General features: G+C 36.1%; 1 protein-coding gene across 1 annotated transcript in view; it reads left to right on the top strand.

The window, feature by feature from the left end:
- Window positions 1-21,592, top strand: part of LOC123246442 (cysteine-rich secretory protein 3-like) — a 78,201-nt gene that overhangs the window by 35,719 nt on the left and 20,890 nt on the right. Inside the window, exons 3-5 of the mRNA XM_044675341.1 lie at window positions 16,767-16,831; window positions 20,028-20,144; window positions 21,459-21,546. Coding sequence (XP_044531276.1) covers window positions 16,767-16,831; window positions 20,028-20,144; window positions 21,459-21,546 — 270 coding nt within the window. The remainder of the gene's footprint in view (window positions 1-16,766; window positions 16,832-20,027; window positions 20,145-21,458; window positions 21,547-21,592) is intronic.

Genomic DNA, 21,592 nt, shown 5'->3' with positions numbered 1-21,592 from the left:
CAGAACCAAGAGATAACTTAAAGATATGATACTTTAAAATCAAGATATCTTCATTAAACAAGAACATACATGAGAATGGGAGCAAAATGATCTAAAACAAATAAGCAATCTGAGTATAATTGACTAACAGCTACTTTTAAAATTCTTAGTGAAGGTGTTGTAGGAGAGCTGATTCTTTTCTTAATTAATGTTTTTAGAATATTTTTTCATGGTTACATGATTCATGTTCTCTCTCTCCCCTTTTATTCCCCCCTCATGAAGCTGACAAGCACTTCCACTGGGTTATATATGTATTATTGCTCAAAACCTATTTCCATATTATTCATATTGATAATAAAGTAATCTTTTAAAACCAAAGCACCTAATCATATACCCATATAGCCAAGTGATAAATCATATATATTTCTTCTCTATTTCTACTCCCAAACTTCTTTCTCTCAATGTGGATAACATTCTTTCTCATAATTCCCTCAGGATTGCCCTGGATCATGGCATTCTTATTAGTAGCAGTGATTATTCCACAATGTTTCAGTTACTGTGTACTATGTTCTCCTGGTACTACTCCTTTCACTGTGCATCAATTCCTGGAGGTCTTTCCAGTTCACATAGAATTTCTCCAGTTGATTAGTCCTTTCGGCACTATAATATTCCATCACCATCAGATACCACAACTTGTTCAGGCATTCCCTCATTTTCCAATTTTTTACCACCACAAAAAATGAAGCTATACATTTTTTACGAACATTTTTCTTTATGTCTTTGGGGTACAAACCCAGCAATGATACAGCTGGGTCAAAGGGAAAGCATTCTTTTAAAGCCCTTTCGGGATAATTCTAAATTTCCCTCCAGAATGTTTGGACCAGTTCACAACTCCACCAGCAGTATATTATTATTTGTAATGTCTCTATCTCTTGCTTGTCCTTAAATTCCTTCCTTTGCCACAGATATGACAGGTATAATATTATATGTTCACCTAATTTATTTATGACTTAACTCTTTATATATAAGACTTTTATCCATTCTGAATTTATCTTGGTATAAGGTGTAAGATATTGATGCAAGCTGATAATTCTGATTTCTTAATCTGAAAACTGCCTAGTCATATCCCTTGATGATTTGTCAATTAGAGAATGTCTTAATTTTTTGTAAACTTGACTTAATTCCTTTTTTTGGGGAAATTAAATTTTTGTCAGAGAATTTGTTATAAAAATGTTTTCCCAGTTTGTTGCTTCCCTTCTAATTTTGGTTTTATTAGTTTTGTTTATTTAAAACCTTTTAAATTTAATTCAAAACTATTCCTTTTATATCATATAATGTTCTTTATCTCTTGCTTTGCCTTAAATTCCTTTCTTTTCCAGAGATTGGAAAGGTCTAGAGTCTAGAGATCAGGAGAAAGGTCGCAGGGCAGATATCCCCTGGATTGCCCCCTGCACTGTCCCTCTGGGTGGCCCAGGCAAAATAGAAAGCCACAGTTGGGTCTAGAGATGTGAGATGTAAGAGTAAGTGGGTGGAGAAAAAGTTTTATAAACTGAGGCAAGAGTGGATTTTGCTCTCTTCTCTTCTGTGTTTGTAGCTGGCTGGACTTCCCTATGAGCATGGCTAGGGGGCATCTTTTTCCCCTATTACTTTTCATTTCATAAATTTATTAATTTATACTACAGTTTCATAATTTTCCCTCTTATACTAACCAGTTTAAAGATGACCTTAGTTATACTTGGCTGCAAAGAAAGAACCACTTTGGGCTGCATCCCTCCCAAGGGACAGATCTTCTGTTCTTGGTTCTCCCTGTCAAAGTTTATAGTAATACGATCTGCAAGGGAAGGCAGATCAGGGATCTTGTTTGTTATAGTTCTGATTTTCTGGCCGAAATTACTAGATGCAGATGAGGCGTATAAAGAACTAGTAAATTAGCAATCCTTGTCAAAAAGGGGCATGATGGACCACACCTGAAGGTCAACCCATTTCCCCTTTCCCAACCAAAGCTTATCCCAGTGCTTTACAACTTCCTCTGTCCCTTTTCTAGTAAATATAGACCATATTTATTTTCACTCCCATCTTGGTCCCTGATCCAACTGAAGAGGGGAACAGTCTGATCCACTTTATTTACAGCTATATGTGTCACTGTTAATAAACTGTAGTCTTACCCTGGAGAAAATCATGCTTCAGTTTGCCTCAGTGTTGTTTTATTCATCATACTATATTATATTCCAAAAACAACATTATACAATAAACAGATGTGTAATATGTTTTAGACACTTATGGATCATGAATAATGTTTCTATGGGAAAATATATTCTCAGTTCAACAAAAAGTAACAATGTAAACTTTTAAACAAAAAAAGTTCTGTTCACAATACAAATAAAGTCCAGGATATGGTGTAGTAGAAAAGTAGTTAGAAAAAATACAATCTTCAGTCCTCCTTCTGCCCAGTACTAGGAGGGTTAACCTTTCCAAGTCACTTAGCCAGTTTGGGCCTCATTCATAAATAAAATCAGGGATTTAGATCAAATTTAGAGCTGGTGGAGAGACTAATCTAATTAAAACACCAAATTTTACTGACAAGACAACTGAAATAACAGTGGGAATACTAAATACCTGAAAATATTCAAATGGTAAATTACTCCACTTAATCTAAGTCAATTAATTCTATTCATTTAATATTAGTTGTTTATCCTTATAGTCAAAGGACCAAACTGACATTACTGGTGATATCTTCATACTCAGCAAATAAGCTGGATTTAAGTGAGATATAGTTGCACAAAATCTTGAGCCTCATACTCTCTTCCAAAGTCATCAAAGTCCAGTGGCAAGACAAAAGTCAAGATGAGTGGTGATGACTTGGGGTTCAGTGGATGACCTTGGTATCTTCCATGTCTGACCAAACTCTAAGTGTTCCACAGTTCCTGCTTCAGATGCCTTCTTGGACTTTGGAACAAATTGTTCTCATCTACCTATTCTACCTGGGAAAGTCTTCACATGCATTGGGTAGACACCCCCTTAAATCACCAGCAGTCGTAAGACTGGTTTTAACCTGATTTAGCCTGTCTACCTAAATGATTTTACCAAGCTGTGGCCAGTGTGCATGCTACAGCTTCTTAGAGCCCACAGCTGAAAGCTGGGTGACAAGTGGATAGCAAAAGAGAAAAACAGCCCTTAAAAGGGCTCAGTATACCAGAGGAAATGGACTTCCCGAATACCAGGTGCACCCTATTGAATAAAAGTACATAGAACAGTGCTTAAATGCTTAAAGGCTGACTTTTTATAATAACTACATGATGTATTTTGCATAAGCAAAATATTAGCAGTCATCTTATATACAAGAAAGCTAGACTTTTAATCAGCAAAATTTCAATCTGATCCCCATCTCAGACAAATACCAGATGTATAATCTCAGGAAATTGCCTAACTTCTCTGTGACTCCATTTTCTCATCTGTAAAATGAGAGAAGTTGCTTCTAGCTTTAAATTAATAGGGCCATGAGTGATTTGACTAAACAATTCTGGTTGCTTCCATGTTGACCATACTTGATGATGATAAGGCTAATGTGATATGCTTATCAAAAAATATTGAAATATTTCCCACAAAAGCTATAGTTGATTTTTTTCCCCAAATACTTTTCTATTTCTACTTTGGAGGCAATGTGGTTTGGTCAATAGAGTGCCAGACTTAGAATTGAAAATTCATAGGTTCAAATCCTGTCTCTAATTCTGATTGACTGCATAATTACATATAAGTCACTTAACTACTATATGCCCACAGGTATCTCCCTAAAATTTAGAAACTAAATTATCTGCATTGGTAGAGGGAGTTGCTCAGAGTTCCCCATGCTGATATAATCATACATTCTTATATGTAAAAAAATTTGTTTTTAAAATACTGGAAAAATAATATATTTTACTTAAGCAGTGTAGAAATGTTCTTACCATATAAGTCGATATGGCTTAAAAAATAGAGACTGCTTATGTGAACAGAGGGAAGGTTTAATCTTTCTCATGAGAAGGGGTCATGGTCTAATGGTGATGCCCAACTCCATTATGGGTGCAGATACAAGCATTTTATAGATTCCTGACGCAAACCCCCACCCACTCTGTTCGATACCAGTGGTCTGAGGCCAAACTCACAATCTAGGCACAAATGCCTTCCCAATAAGAAATCAAAAAGTTACACAGCATGAGCAACCCCCCTCCAGCATGAGTCCTATTGTGAGTTCCACAGGTGGGGGGCGGGAGGTTATGAAGAGGTAGCTGTGTCTTCAGGAGGGACACTTCTGACTTCTAAAGGTCAGGGGAGATAAGGAGGTAGGAGAGCCTAATGGTTTGCTTTCTTTGAGATAAGATATCTCTCAACCCACTGGGCCTATGGCAATAACAAAATGGCATTGAGATGTTATTATGAACTCCAAAACAGGTTTTCCTTCTCTAATGGAATCCCACCCGGAGAAGAACAAATTAACTCTTTTCTCTCCAAACATAAATTCTGTTTTGATGCAATGATGAGGAAAAACCATAGAAAGAGTTAAAATCTCATTTATAACAAAAATTAATTTTATCAAAAATGTAAAACAGTTGCCATGTACAATTTAAAACACTTGAACAATGGCTGGAACCGTGTCAGGCAGCTAGTACTGTAATTTGATATAGCTTCCAGAAATGGCATGACAAATTCTGTTTCAGGGCCATGTTGACTTAAAATTAATTGCCCAACCTTGCACAACCAGAATATGTCACAACAGGAAAAGGTGTGCTATATACATATATGCGTGTGCATGTGCGCCTGTGGATATATATATATGTATATATATGCTGTTCCCTTTACATCCTTGAATAGAGAGACCTGATCTTTCTAAAGATAGAACAAGGTGCCACATCGTGGTCTGAAAATCAGTGGTAAGTGATCACCTTTTATTTCTATGTGAAAACTCCATTATTCTCACATTTTTGTTTTTATCATGCAAAGAAATAAAATGACAGACTTAATAAACTGTCATAATCAAAGGACATGTCATTGTATTCATGTTGAACAGAAAGATTGCATTTCTTCTTTAGAAGATAAAAATAAGGGATGTAATCTTTTCATTTCCAATACAATTTTATTTCACTAGAAATATTGATAATTGAAAAGTATTATTTGGACAATAAATATGATCAGATTCTCTGTATTTGTAGTACTTGAAAATAAATTATGGTTTCTTAGAAATACATCAAGAATACATTATATATTTCTAAGAAACCAAATATCATGTCCTCTCTTATTATGTAGAGATTGCGGCATGGAATCCCTGCAAAATACATTGGATGAGGGGACCCTGTATTTTACAGGGATTCCATGCTGCAATCTCTACATAACACTCTCAGGAAAATATTTTATTTCCATAGTTTTAAATCATTCATGTTGCATCAATGTAGTACTTTCTGTACTTGTGGTTTACCACATCTCAAAGAAAAGAGGATCTAGCCCCAGGATGGTTACTCATAGTTAAATGTAGAAAATCTGATTATGAGTTTGAACCCCTGAAAACCAGAAAGTAACAAAATTGCAGTCATATTTCAGGCTATTCAAGTCCTCTCCATCATCAAGAGAGAAATAGAAGTATAAGAGAAACAGGGGTCAGCTTGTGAGAGCTGAGACTAAGCTAGAAGCAAGGAGAGGAAATAGAAGTAAAAAGGTTATAACATTTTTAAGTAGGGCTAAAGCTTTTGTAGTTTGATTTTTCAATTTTAGTTACATGGAGGCAAAAGTTAAGCTTTTGCTAGATTCTTCCATCCTCATTCCCTCAAAAAAAAAAAAAAAGCAACTCTTCAGAAATGAACATTTTAAAAATTCATGAAATTATCCTCGATAAAGAATTGTTGTTTGGTGATATACTGTAAGCCTTGTGATGCAACTCAGGTAAATGTATCTAATACTTAATAAACACTTAAGTTCACAGACCAATTAAAAAGCACAATATTGTTTTGTTTCAGTTGGTTATCCTCTACACCAGGGGTCAGCAACATCTGGCTCTCGAGCCATATCTGGCTTTTTTGAGGGTCAGATATGGCTCTTTCTGCAGGAGCCATAAAGTCAATTTTTTTTTCAGGCGCTGTTACAGGAGTGTGCACTGTGAGTACTGTATGGCTCTCATGAAATTATATTTTAAAAAATGTGGCGTTCATGGCTCTCACGGCCAAAAGGTTGCCAACCCCTGCTCTACACCTTTTAAATTTGAATTTAATCTTATGCATGTGGATCTAAAACTAGAAAGTCTCATTATGTATGTGTTTGTGGGCCAGGAATTTTGGTGGGTGTTTTTTTTTTGTTGTTTTTGTTGTTGTTATCACTACTTCCTAATTTTTTTTTTATCTTTTTAAACCCTTTTGTTCTATCTTAGAAGAGTAGAAAGGACTAGGCAATGGGGGTGGGGTTAAGTGACTTGCCTAAGTTCATACAGCTAGGAAGTGTTTGAGGCCAGATTTGAAACTAAGACCTCTCATCTCTGAGCCTGTCTGGCTGTCCACTGAGTCCCCTAGGGACCCTCCCATCTTCAAATGTACAGAAATTGGTTTATATGATATGGATAAAAATTTGACCCTTACTATGGAGACAGCTAAATCACAGAGCTGGGATAATTTAGTGAGTAGCCCTCTCAAGAAAACATAGAATCAGAAGACTGGGCTCTAGTACCAATTCTGCCACTTTTAACTTTTAACATGGACTTGTCATTGACCCTCTCTGGGACTAATTTCCTCATTTGTAAAAGTAATGGGTTAGTCCAGATGATCTGACATTATGTGATTCCATGTCAGAGTGATGACAAGAACTAAATTTCTTTTCATTGCATTATGCTTTCAAGATTAAGGGCTTGGTTATAACATGAGAGGCAGTAGAAGGCCAAGCGATAGATGTGGAAGCAGAAATTTCAGCATTTCACTTATATTGGATATTTCTCAATATGTCAATTTTTTCTACTTTCTATTCTGAACTTTTGAACTCTTCCTCTTCTCAAAGTTTTCTCTCCTATCTTTTCTTTCACATAGATCTTATAGAATATTGAGAAAATTGAGAAGTTTCAGAAATCTTACAATCATAATTTCTTTCACAAAATTGAAAACTGAGGCCATGTTGTCAGGGCTACAACCCAGGGCTTCTGATCACAGGATTCACTCTTACCTAATACTGGCCTCTAAATTCACAGTTGGGTTTAATGCTATGCATGGCTTCATTTAAAGTAGATCAAAGTAGAAAAATAAATAATTACATAAGCCAAAAGAAAGCAATGTGTAGATGTTCTTTTGGGGTTTTTTTTTCCCTCTCTTAAGATTAGCAGGGGAAAGAATTCTAAGCATTAATGTGTTCCTAATGAATGAAAAATAGAATGCTAGTTTGGGCTACTAAAAAAAGCAAAACAAAAAATCCTTGGTCTAATCATCCAGATACTTAGATTCTATTCCTAGTTCTAACTATTTGTGTTATAACCTCTCTGGATTTCAATTTAGTCATCTATCAAGTGAGAATTTAGTACCATAACTCCATGTGTATAATAATATTTTATTTTTATAAAACACTTTTGTAATCATCTCTACTATTTATTGAGTACTTTATAGTTTTCAACCTTTTCATGAATATACACCACACAAAATCCTGTGAGGATCAGGATGAAATTAATATAAGTATTATTATTATCATTTCATGGATGAAGAATTTGAGCCTAGAAGAATTTAAGTCATGCCTTTAGTCACACAATTTAATAAGTATTAGAAAAGGCTTTCCATATATATCTCTGGTAATTTCAAGTCCAAAGCATTTTTCACAACTTCAGACATCTTCTCAAGAAATATAAATGTAACCCAAGCCCCAAAGCCCATTAGTACTGGAATCCCCCCTCTTTTGTGGAGAACAATATCCCACACATGCATAAGAGGTGAACTGAGTTAGTGAAAGCTGGGGACTGTCTGCTCTCTTGAGGCTCTTTGGCTTATTCTGACCTTCAATTTTGAAATAAAAGTTGTCTCTTAGGGGCCATAAAGGAAGAAAAAGACTCTGAGTAGTAGCTGCCATGGCAGAGTTTTCTAGCCCCTCTATCTGTTGGCTTTTTAATGGCCTTTATTTAAATAAGGATTGGACAGTATTGGTGAAAGTAAGAAAGAGAAATTTAGTCTTTTTTTTTTCTAAGATCATATCTAGCTTTAAGAGAATCTCCCTTCATGGACATGATGAAAGGTTAAGATTACATGTGTTGTTTTTTTTCTCATTAGGCAGTAGACAAGGAGAACCAAGGAAGTGTCCCTAGACTAGTTCTCTCTTCTCTCCTCTCACTAACTCCTTCCAGTTCTGACACAGGTGCAGGGCATACATAGATCTCCCCTAGTGAGGAGAGACTCCAATACCCATGGATTTGGGGATACAAGTTAGACAAGTCATTTGAATTTTATATACAAAGAAACTGAAGTGCAAAACATTTAAATTATTTTCCTAAGGTCAAACAGCTACTGAGTGTCACAATTAGGTTTCAAACTCAGGTGCAATTCATCTATGACCACTGCTTTTTCCATGATATCCCATTCCCCCAGTAAACAAAAGATAGATTGTATTCAACAGAAAATGGCAAATATATATATATATATATATATATATATATATATATATATATATATTTCTAAAAAGCAATGAGAATCTCATAGGAGGAGTAGGGGTTCCTTTGGAGGAATTCCCTATTCTTGGACAAAAAATTCACCAAGACACTCTTTAAGACTCTCATTTCTTCTCATAACTTTTAAATAAACATACAAACATATTTTATTTTGGTGAGGAATAAGGGAAAGGAGAGAATTTTTTGTTCTTATTCAATATAATTTAGTAAATATTACACATATATATGAAGTACAGTCTTCTTTGGTAGAGAGGTCTCCTAATAGTTATATGTCATGAATTCTTTTGGCACTTTGGGAAAGCCTCTAGTCTGCTTTTCAGAATCATGTTTTTAATGCATAAAATGAATAGTATCAAAAGGAAAACCAATCACAATTTGATATTAAAACAGATGGTAAGAATTTTTAAAAAAAGAATACTGTTTCTACTTTTTGTTTGGGAGTGTGTGTGTGTGTGTGTGTGTGTGTGTGTGTGTGTGTTTCATGATACTAGCATTAGAAATTAAGACTATTCCTGAACATCCTAACTTCGGTGACCTTTGATTACTTTGTCATTTCAACACACTCTTTGGTGCAACACAATGTAGCATAAAAAACATTCTGCAGAGTTGAAATGTGTCAGTTTGATTCAGGTACTATGGCAATTGATTCTAATATGGCTGTCTCAATTATTTTATCTATAGAATGGGAAATAGCAATAAAAATATTTTCGCCTTCTTTCTCACAGAACTTGCACCAAAATTAAGTAGAAAGTACTTTTTAAACAGTGAAGCATAGAGAAATGTGGGCTACTATTATTTTTTAAACATTATCAAGGATGTTTTTGGAAACCATAAACCATAATTATTACATATAACAACTGATGAGATCAAATGTTAACTCCATCAATTACTTGTCGTGTCAAGTAGTATGGTGCTTCCTTTTATTGATCTGAGAGTTACCTAGAGCAAGTTTATAACAGTTTTCTTCAATTCTAATATTACACTCTTCAGTGAAAATGTCCATTCCTTTCTTTGATTATAGTCTTTTTCCACTTTTGTTATCAATACTGAAGATTTTTAATTGTATATCATTAAATGACAACTTTATGTCCCATTCTACCTGCCACAGACATATAGAAACACAGGGGCAAATAGACAGATATACATATAACAACAACAATACGGACAAACACAAACATAGAAAGCAACCTCCAGGGTTTTTTGTTTGTTTGTTTTTATATTATTTGAAGTATAGTGAACAACCTGGATAACAACAAAACTTTCCAGTTAAAGACTTACTCTGGTTTTATACATGGGATATGATCATTGTGTGTAGTGGAAATCTAGTCACTATTCAAGAGACTGAGAAGTCACCATTTAGAATACAGTGTTATTGAGAAAGAGAGAGACAGAGACAGAGACAGAGATAGAGAGACAGAGACAGAGACAGAGGCAGAGGCAGAGACAGAGACAGGCAGAGACAGAGACGGAGAAACCTGGGGGGGGGGTGAAATGCCTCAAGTCCTTGACCTACTCCTGATTCAGTTGGAACACACTATGATATAAATTCAGTTGGAATACACTCTAATCTGCAGAATTCAGATTCCATTGGAACACTCTGGTCACAAAATCATGGAATCTCTGAAATGGAAGAGACACCTTGGTCACCTATTCCAGTTCATTTCTGAATAAGAAACTGAATTCTAGCAAGTCAAGTATGCTCCCTCTGACCAATGAATGTAAGGTGCACCCTGCACCCCTTATTCTGCCCAAGAAAAAGAGGAAGCACTCCCATTGGAATGCTGGGCAGAAGGGTTGGTGATGTAGTCAGGCTTGGATAGAGGGAGAAGTGAGGAGTGCAAGCACTCTGCTCCCCTCTAGTTAAGTGAGCTATGATTCCATCAACTCTAGAGAAAAAAAGGAAAAGTCCTAACTTACAGGAAAACCTCTTATTTATAGGAAAATATAACTCTCAGGTTATATGACATCATCCTGATACATTTACCCTATCAAGTTCCAGCTTCTCTGAAGCAGGTATCCTTCAAATTAACCTTTTTAGCAAATGGTCAAGGGTTGAAGTCAAGGTTTAATCTGGATACAGGGCTGATTGCTACTTCTAATAAACCACTCTTGTGTTTTCTAGAGCTTCTAGTTCACCTCTTTTCCCTCAAACAGCACCCCTTTGAATGCAAATTGAACAGGCTAGTAAGAAGTGAGGGGAAGGAGAATGCAAATTAAGCCCAAGTTTGCTTGTGAAAGAAACTGGGGAAGGGAGCTGTAGAACAGCAAAGAGGCTATCAATCTAGTCTCAGATGCATAAAACTTATTCCTAAATCATTGGACTACAGTTTTGAATACTTTTAAAGTACAAACTCAAAAGACACATCTCCAAATTCAAAAATACTCTGTATAATAAAGACTCTGGTTGCTTCTGATACTATAGACATAAGTTGTTTCTGTCTCACTCAGGCCAAAGGTAATGAAGAGGCCATTGTATTCTGAGTGGGATGGAACAGTCTTGTCCTGCAAGGGATGCTCTCTGGAAGAGACTTGCTTACTAACTTTTACATACTGGGGAGAGGGGAAGGGAGTAGCCGAGCTGCACCTTCCTCTGGCTTCTTAGTTAGGAACTCTGGCAAACTCTGTGCTGCAGAGATGGGCATGCTGCGTCCTTGGGGCATTGGGTCCTTGGCATGGGTGCCCACAGAGAAGTCTAGGCATGCTATCTCTGGCACACATGTCATAGGTTAGCCATCACAGTCCTAAAATATTTCATATGGTAAAGTCACTGGTTGTTTCTGCCTCCCTCAGACCAAGGGATTAGGGGGGCTTCCTATTCTGCATGAGCTGAGGCAATCCTAGGAGAGACAAATTTTACGGCCATCCTAGGCATATTCATTTTGAATATATTAATAACTATTAACTTCAGAATAACACACTAATTTCTCACTTCACACAATAATTTTTAAAATATAATTTCTAATTCTGTAGTTCATGGGATCTGGCATTTGCTGGCCTCTACAGCTACTGAAGCACTTTGGGTTGGGGCAGCTAGTTAGGTGATGAATGCATAGAGACTACAGGAGAGTTAGGTCAATGGAAAGTAAAGTCATCAGAGTTAACTGCTTATAGAAAGGAAGTTATGGAAAAGTAAAAGAGAGAGTTAATGAACTCTTTACAGTGAAAAGAAGGAAAAATTTGGGGAGGGAACCAGGAAGGCATAGTTAGTGGCTTGACTTGCTAGAATTTGGATTCTTATTCAGAAATGAACTAGAATGGGTGACCAAGGTGTCTCTTCCATTTCAGAGATTCCATGATTTTGTGACCAGGAAGGCCTTGATAACCACATATAGTAGGAAATAGGGGGCTTTGGATACTTTGAAGAACAGTGTTATAATGACCTACTGAAGTAGACATAAAATGTCCATTTGCTGAACATTTCATAAACGTGATTCACTGTTTTGTTTTGTTTTGTTTTGTTTTACCCTTTACCTTCTGTCCTAGAATTAATATTAAGTTGATTTCAAGAAAGAAGAGCAATAAGGTCTAGGCAATGATTAACTGACTTCTCAGGGTCCAATGGCTAGGAAGCATCTGAAACCAAATTTGAACCCAAGACCTCCTGTCTCTATTTTGGCTCTCTAGCCACTAAACTACCCTAGCTGCTCTGTGATTCACTGTCAATACAAAGGCTTGATTCAATGACTTTCAAGGTCTTATCTGAAACTTTTTTAACAATCTACAGCACTGATGCCAAACTCTTAATAGAAACAGATTCCTGAAGGCCATATATCGACACAGAAAATGACAAATTAATGTTATCTATATTGTATGTATTTTTATTCATTTTGTTAAACATTTTCCAATTGCATTTTATTTGGCTCTGTCCAACTAGGGAGTTTTTTCAGGCTGTTTGTGGCCAGGCTTATACTTTGATGTCCCTGATCTACAGAATCTCCCATATGAATTTTCACCTTTGAATGACTTTTTAAGTCAAGAAATTGTTGTTGTTGTTGTTGTTTAGTTGTTTTAGTCATGTCTGACATTGAGTGACTATATTTCCTTCTCCAGCTCATTTTACAGATGAGGAACTAAGGCAAACAGGATCATACATGTAGGAAGTATCTACGGTTGGAATTGAACTCATTAAGATGATTTTTCCTGATTAAAAGTCTAGTGTTCAAAATACTACTGTTTCACCTAGCTGTCCTGTATCAAGAAATACAATTTAATAAATACTGATTAATCATTGTGTGTAGAAGGCTTTGCACTGAGGGATGAACAAAGGAGAAATAAGACGTGTTTACTTGAAGACACAGTTCCAGCAAGAATTGTTTATTTCATTTACAATGGCATTTTGGGAAGTCAATCACACTGATATTATGTTACCTTCCTTGCATCCCTGGTATAAATTCCAGTTGATCATAAGGAATGTGGTTTTTTTTATAAATTACTGTAGTTGGTTTGGTAGGATTTCATTAAAAATTTTAAAATTTATATTCATTAATAATATTGGCCTATAGTTTTTGTTCAGTGTTTTGCCATTCCCAGATTTAGATATAGGACTCTGGATCATAAAAGGATTCCAAGTAGGGTTCATTGTCAATCCACTGAGCATTAGGCGTTCATTCCTTTGGTAGTACCTCTAAGGCTAAATGAGTTTCCTTTTATGAGATCAGGTCATTTAAAGTTTCCTTCTGGTCTTCTGATATTTGGGGTATTTCTTATTTTTGAAGATGTAGGATGGATATGTTTACCAAATACTGGAATATTAAAACTGAAGCTTGTTCCAGTTGAGTCTAGGATCAGAAAAAGGAAGCCCTGATCTACATGACATGACAAGTAATCAGTTGAATGAACATTTGATCTCATGAGTTAGTACATGTCACTGAAGAAAGTAGTATGTTTAGGGGTATAGTCAATCTCTAAATCATCATGAAACAAAAACACACACATACACACACACAAGCATAACTCTTCCTTTTTTGTTAAATTCTTTATACCCTTACCTTCTAGCATTAATTCTAAGATAATTTGAAGTGGAAAGATCTAGGCTAGTGATGGGCAAACTATGGCCTGTGGGCAGATGTAGCCCCCTGAAATGTTCTATCTGATATTATTCCTAATCTGACGAATACAATGAGTAGGATACAATACAATGAAACTTCGAAAGAGTTGCCTTAGAAACAGACTGACAGATGAGCATTTCCTTTCCTTTGGCCCCCTCTTTAAAAAATTTGCCCACCACCAGTCCAGGCAATCAAGGCTAATTCCCCAGGGTTATACCTCTAGGAAATGTCTGAGGTCAAATTTGAACCAAGGTCCCTCAACTCCAGACCTGGTGCTCTATCCACTGTGCTGCCTGACAGTTGTAATACATCTTCCTTTCCACATTTTTGGAGGCCTCTGATAAAGAAAATAATGTTGAGTTTGAGTGGACCATAGGTCCAGTTTACTATAGCAGCATTTTAATGTTATCAAGTTATTAATACCTATTGTTATGAGTAAGATGAGATTAGCTAGTTATTAGGAATTAAGTTGTACCTAGCAGGAAGGATCTGGAGCTGGGAATTCCAGGTTGGAATGAAGGAGGAAGAAGTCTGTCTGTGCCCTGAGTGTGGACTCCATTAGTGGTGGGCAAAAAACTGTTGCCAGCCTGGGAGACCTCAGATCAAAGGACACCCTGCTTCCTGATTTCCCCTGGGATCCTGTGTGGTGTGGCATCTAGAAAAAGGACAAGATCTACAGAGCCAAGAGAAGAGGTGAAGTTTGAGTACTGGAGAATAGTGCTTCAAGCAAAACCCTCACTACTTGGTTCCTGAGACAACTTTAGCTCCTGGCATCCAGAGGTCATCAGTGGATTGCAGTGAGAATCCCAAAGCCACAAAGCCCTAGCTGTACTCAAGCCTGGCAGGTTCCAGGTTTGAGGCAGAAACCCAGAGACTCCATTTACAGCTCCTTGGGCCCTGTTAGTTTAGATCACTTAGATAAGAGTAGAATAAGTCCTCCCATTGCCCCGTGGTTTTATCCCTTAGATTTTAAGTATAGACATCCTTTCCCACCTTTTAGTCTAACATAATTAAAGCTGTTAAGTCCCTTTTACCTTGTTAGCCTGTTACTATACTCTGGTCTAGTGGAAGCTGAGTGACAGTTAAGATCAACTGCCATTCCTGTGGAAATCCAGTAAACTCTGGTCTCTTCACCCTGGTCCAGTCTCTCATATATCCTAGAGTGTGTTCCCACAAAACACTTAGTTTATTGTAATATCCCTGTTGACCCCATTACCTCACTTATATTTTCCTACACTATGAAAATTTAAATTCTTTTATGCACTTCCACCAGCTGTAAGCTTTGTTTAGAATATATTCCAGTTGATAAATAGGCAAAAGATATGACCAGATAGTTTTGAGATGATAAAATGAAAGCTATATATAACTAAATTTAAAAATACTCTAAATTACCATTGATTGGAGCTGTGTTGGTGAACCTATGGCACATGTGCCAGATAGGGCTGCTCCCCCTCCTCCTCCACACACATGCCTGAGGACATTTCTCACTTTACTCACCCCTCTACCCAGCAGCCCAATGGCAGTTCTTCCTTTCTCACTTGTATGGGGAAAGGCAGGGGGCTCACATGCAGCATGAGGGTTGTAGTTTAGGCTCTCAGTCTCTAAAAGTTTCACCATCACTGGATTAGAGTAATGCAAATCAAAACTACTCTGAAATGTCATCTCACATCTCATTAGAGATAGAAGGGAAAAATAACAAATGTTAGAGGGGATGTATGTGTAAAAATGGGACCACTAACACTGTTGGTGGAACTGCGAACTGATCCGATCATTATGAAGGACAATCTGGAATTATGCTGAAAGAAACTATGTATACTTTCTGGTTCAGCAATACCTTAGATTTATTTCCTAAGGTAATCAGGGAAAAAGGGAAAGAACCCATAAAATCTAAAATACTTACAGTTCTCTTTGTGGTGGCAAAGAAGTAGAAATTGAAGATACCCATCAAGTAGGAATAGCTAAACAAATTGTGGTATATCATTGTGATGGAATAGGATTATACCATAAGACATGACAAACAGTTAAATTTGGGGAAAAGAATTGAAAGAACTATATGAAATTATGAGCAGAACAAAAAGCACATTAAATATAGCAACAAAAAATGTTTGAACAATGATTTGTATATGTCCACCTCTAAAGAAAGAACTGATAAATCAAGATAATTTAAATCAAAGTAAATCAAACATAATTTTATATATACTTATGTCTTTTTGTCAAATGATGCTTTCTGTAATGGGGGGAGGGAAGGGAAGGAAGGAGTTAAGTGGGTATTTAAATATAACAAATAAACTAATTAATTATTTTTTTAAATGCCCAGAGTTGGGTGACTGGATTACACTCATAACAGAAAACTGAGTTTCCTAGAGTCATACCACCAGAAAATATCTGAGGCTGGATTCAAATTCAGTTTTTACTGACTCAAAGCCTATGAATCTATCAGCTATACCACCTAGGTGCCTCATATTTAGAGTAAATGGTCTCCAGGTATCACACTCTTTCTACTGTGCTTGCTGCCTAGCTGACCATTAATTTTTTTAACATCTCATTTTCCCAATTAATATAGTAACAATTTTCAAAAGATGTTTTCAAAAATTATAAGATACAAATTGTCTCCTCCCCTCCTGAACATGGGTAAGCAATTTTATCTGGATTTTACATGTATTATCATGCAAAACATTTCCATGTTGATTATTGTCATAAGAGAATATTCATAAAAACCCAAACTCTCAAATGAAAAATAGTATGCTTTAATCTGCATTCTGATTCCAGTGGTTTTTTGCTTTGGAGGTGGAGAGCATTCTTTGTTCAGAATTGTCTTGGATCATTTTATTGCTAAGCTATGTGTAGCTAAGTCTTTCACAGTTGATCATTCTACAATATTGCTATTACTATGTACAATGTTCTGATTCTTCTTGTTTCACTCTGCATCCATTCATGTAAATATTTCCAGTTATTTTTGAAATAATTCTGCCTCTCATTTGTTATAGCACAATAATATTCAATCACAATCATATAGACCACTAATGTTTTTAAAGATGATGATGGTCAAGAACAAAATTTTACATGTTTTTATTATTTTTGTTTTTCAGCAATGATTCTCTTCCATGTGCTGCTCTGCTTAACTACTCTACTGCTTTCATCTTGTGCTACTCAGGTATGATGATTGATTGATAACTTCCTTCAATATATTAAGAATTTTTCTGTGCCTGACCAAGTGAGCCTCTCAGGAAAAGTCATTTCTATATTATATACTCTAAGCTTTCATATTTAAGCCATTTTAGGTTCAAGACATTGAACCACTGAAGAGGGTACCTAATATTTTTGGATAAAGAGGCACAAAGTTAGATGACAATGATTCTTTTCCCTCATCAGTTCTTACATACCCCTCTCCTAAATTCATTCCCCCTGTCAAATTCTTTAAATGCCTTTTTTACTAAACTGTTGTTTGAATGTCTATAGATAAAAATCATTGATTGGAGTCAGTGCCAATAGTATCAGTCTTATGTTCTAGATAAATGCCTACAAACATATCTCTATCACCAGTCAATGCTGTTCATATAATGCGCTAAATAAATAGTTGTTCCTGCATTCATTTACTTGTCATATTGCTTTTCTTACCTTATATTTGCTCAGTTCTGGGTCTTATTAGCCCAGTTAATCCAAGGTCAGAAGTAATTTCTTCTAGCAAAAATTTATGGAGCACTTTAAGGTTTTGAAAGCACTCTTCATATATTATCTCATTTTATCTTCACTACAACTTTGTGATACAGATGCAGTTATTATTCCTATTAGATGAATAGAGGAAACTTGGATTTCTGTTATTAGTTTCCTAGTTTCATACTGCAACTGGATGGTTTTGGATTGGGATGAGATGCATTAGATTGGGCCAGTAACAAGATATTACAATGTGGAATTAAAGCCAACAGTTAACTCTGACCAAGGCAAAGCCTTGTCTGAGACCAATACACAGACCACTCAGTAACAGGTAAGTTGTGTTTATTCTAATAGAGAAAGGCTAGATAGGATTTAGGATGACCCTGAAACTAGTTTCACTAACTAAAAGTTCCAGAATCTAAATGTCCCTTGGCGGAGAGTCTTCACAGAGATTTTGGTCTACACTAATCCCTCATCTTTCTGACCTAAAGATCCTAGTCCCTGCTCTAGCTAAATCTGCACTAACCCCCCAACCCCCAGTTGGATTTAGAGGTAATGGTCTATGGCAAGCTTGGCAGAGACCAGGGAAAGGTCCTGGATCCAAAAGGACCCAGACCTTGTCTTACACTCAGAAGCCAGATAGTTCAGGATCACAAGGGAAACACCACAGATAACAGTAAAGCAGCAGGCAAGATAAGGAATCAAGATAGATCCACAACCAAAGGACAGACAGCCAGTCTCCCTGGGTAAATCCAGAGAGAGACAGCCAAATCCCTGTTACCAGTATAACCTCTCCTTCAACATTCCAGAATCTTTCCTCCTGCATCTGAACCCCTGCAGACCAACCTCCCTTGCTAAAACCCTCTCTTCCTTATAACAATACTGGTAATAAATATTTGTGGATACTAACATGTGTAGCCACTGGTAGTGAGAGTAGGCCCCGATAAAATTAGAGCCATCAGCTAACTAGAACCAGGCACATATCATCTCATCCAAAGCACCTTATAAGTTGCTTGCTGTCCCTAGTTGTTCTTTTTTTACCCACTGAAGCCAAACATTTCCCTAAGAATCTAGACTAGATGGTTACACATTGTCATATTGAATTATTATCCTATAGAAAATTCTAAGTTTCAGTGAGGTAAACTAAGTCATTGTACTAAGGTTGTAAATCATTCCTAACCATTGTCCATGTAAAAAGCTTACCTAATCCCTTAGCCTATGTCATTTTCTCTATAAAATACTAGCTGTGATCAATAAACCTCACCTCTGATTGCTACCAGCTTCATTGGCCCGCCTGACACATGTCATCCTTCTCCCTATGTCTCATTCTCTTCACCTCTTCAGGACCCTCAAATATTTGTCAGGGCCCCTTAGGACCCTCTTACAAACATGTAATTACTTCATATATTTCATATTTAATATATTTTATGACATTCAAAATCCTGTGTTCAGTGATTTTGAGAGTTCAATTGAGATGTAGTTGGTCTTAATTAGTATGTGTAATAAATGTTCTGAACTAGCTGTAGGTATTCCAATTTGTGTTACTCATAGTGTTAATTGTGCTTTGGTTGTATATCAATGAAAATATATTGAATATTTTGAATGTCAAATCACTTCACAGGATTCACTCATTGCTTTGGAAATAAGACTAAGGCCAATGACCACTTAAGTTTGCTAAAAATGTGGCATATAATTCTGAATAATAACAATAATAATTTCTGTTCCTCTGTTAATAAAGGATTTCCCTATGAAATCCTTTATTAACAGAGGAACAAATTATTTTGGGCCTAGGATTATCTTTATTCTCATCCATTTCATAACATTAGAAATTACTGAGAAGTATTACTATTCAGAATCATATGAATTCCTCTGATAAAATAGATGGTCATTTGGTACCAATGTGCCAGGTAGATACATGAAATTCCTCTTCATAAAATATCATCAATGGGTCAGGAGAGGTAGGAAAAAAGTGAGGAGGGTGGGGTTCCCAAACATTGGGAAAGGTAAAGGGGTAATTAATGGACATTAGTTCATTAATTTCATTTATATTGGAAATACACATGAGGAAACTTCCTTCTACCAATTCAGGTGAATACCTTCTCTGGAACTTAGTCTTATATAGTTGCCTCTTGTAATAGGAAGGTAAATTAATTGGCAAAGGTCACAGATCAAGCAAATGTAAGAAGCATGTTGTTTTTTAAGGACAGCTCCCCTTCTATTATTCCATGACACTTCTTTCAATAAATGCATAGTGGATATGTTGTACTTGCTACTCAGTATCAGTCCTTGATATTGTTATCACCATTGATTTAAATTAAATTGCAGCATAGGTCAAATATACATACTGTTTATCAGAAATGGTGGAATCTCTTCCCTGAAATATTGCAGTGGAAAACTCATGTGGTGAAAGATATAATAATATGGTAGATATTTATCTTTCTGAACTTATTTTGGCTAAGCCTTCTCTGAAGCTCAAGAATTGTTTGTATGAAGTCAGGATATTTCTTAACCCATCTTGGAACTTTAAGAGATATTCTTCTATTTTACAAGAATGGCAGAAATTTCTTGTGTTGGTTATAACATTTTATAATAACAAAATAACTTCTTAAAATATTTTTAAAAATCAATGCATTAGAACCTATATTAAATTTTGAAAATTAAGCTTAGTATGATATTACTTCATATTTTTCTCATAGAATCCAACCTTTGAATCACTATCAACTAAAAATAATAATATCCAAGAGGAAATAGTGAATAAGCACAATGACCTGAGAGCAAATGTCAAACCTGCTGCAAATAACATGTTAAAGATGGTAAGCGTTAATCTTGGGGTTGGGATGAAGTATGGATAAGGGGTTGTAGTTTGCAATGATGATGTCTTAATTAAGAAGTAATGATATATGGAGTTTGGGGAAGAGGGGGGTGAGCCAAGATAGCAGAGTAATCCTCAGCAGCTTTGTGCCACCATGAGAAACCTCCTCATCCAAGATTAAAATATGTCCACAAAACAAACACAGGACGGAAAGAACCAACAAGGAGACAGGGTGAAACCACTTTCAAGAAAAGAAAAACCTAAAAGGTAGGCAGAGAAAATCTGGGGCACTGCAATGAGAGGAGAGCAGACCCAACAAGAAGCTGTAGAAAAGAGGGAGGAGCAAGCCAAGAGCAAGCCACACTCACCCAACCCACATTTGCTGTCTGAGGTTCAGGAACCTATGCTCAAGCCAACATCCAGATCCTGAGACCCCTACTGAGCAAATAAAGGTACAAGCTAAACCATACCCCTTGAAATTTCAAACCTGTGGAGAAGTATGGAACCCCAGTCCAAGGAATTCTAATCTGGACTTGGGACAAGGACCTAATTCCCACTTTGGGGTAGATGATGGTACTAAGTATTAAGTAATAACTACTGATCTTTTTGCCTAAAGCTCAGAGGGCTGGACAATGGGGGTTAAGTGACTGGCCCAGGATCACATAGCTCAGAAGTGTCTGAGGCCAGATTTGAACCTAGGAACTCCCATTTCTAGGCCTGACTCTCAATCCAATGAGCCACCCAGCTTCCTAGTCCCTAGAGGGGAGAAAATCTGGATCCTAAAATGCTGGACAATTATCAAAAATTATTTCTACCTGTAACTGGAAGAATAAATAAGTCTTTTTTAAAAAAGAATTGATCTGAATCTTGGTTGTAGCCCTATCTAGCTGTGTAACCTTATAATATTCCAATAACTTTAAGACATATATTTAAAGGAAAAAAATAAAAGTTATACTCCTTGCTTTATGATATTATTATGAAAAAAGTTATCTTATAAACAGTAAAGTGGCATACAAATTATATATTTTCATCATTATTGAATACTTGGAGGATGAGCATTACTAGAATAATTTATATTTATTATTATCGAACATGTCATATATTATTATTCTTTATTTTTTATATCTTTTCTCTAAGTAGCCTAGAATAATGTTCATGAGGGCAGATATGGTGCCTAATCTAATTTTTTATATCTTAACATTATCTTTAAACTAAAACAATCCACTTGCTATAACAGATAATGCTTGAAGTGAACTGATTAAAAATTTGAACTTAAATTTTCACTTTTGTGTACATATTTTTCTTTTTCTTTAAGAAATGGAGCCCAGAAGCACAAGAATCAGCCCAGGCTTGGGCAAATAAATGCACTTTACAACACAGTACGATAAAGGATAGAACAATAGGTAAGTGAAAATCTACCCTTAATGAGTCAGTTTATGACAGTGACTA

Source organism: Gracilinanus agilis, chromosome 4 (genome assembly GCF_016433145.1).
Source record: "Gracilinanus agilis isolate LMUSP501 chromosome 4, AgileGrace, whole genome shotgun sequence".
NCBI lineage: Eukaryota > Metazoa > Chordata > Mammalia > Didelphimorphia > Didelphidae > Gracilinanus > Gracilinanus agilis.
This window is presented reverse-complemented; position numbering and strand designations above follow the sequence as displayed.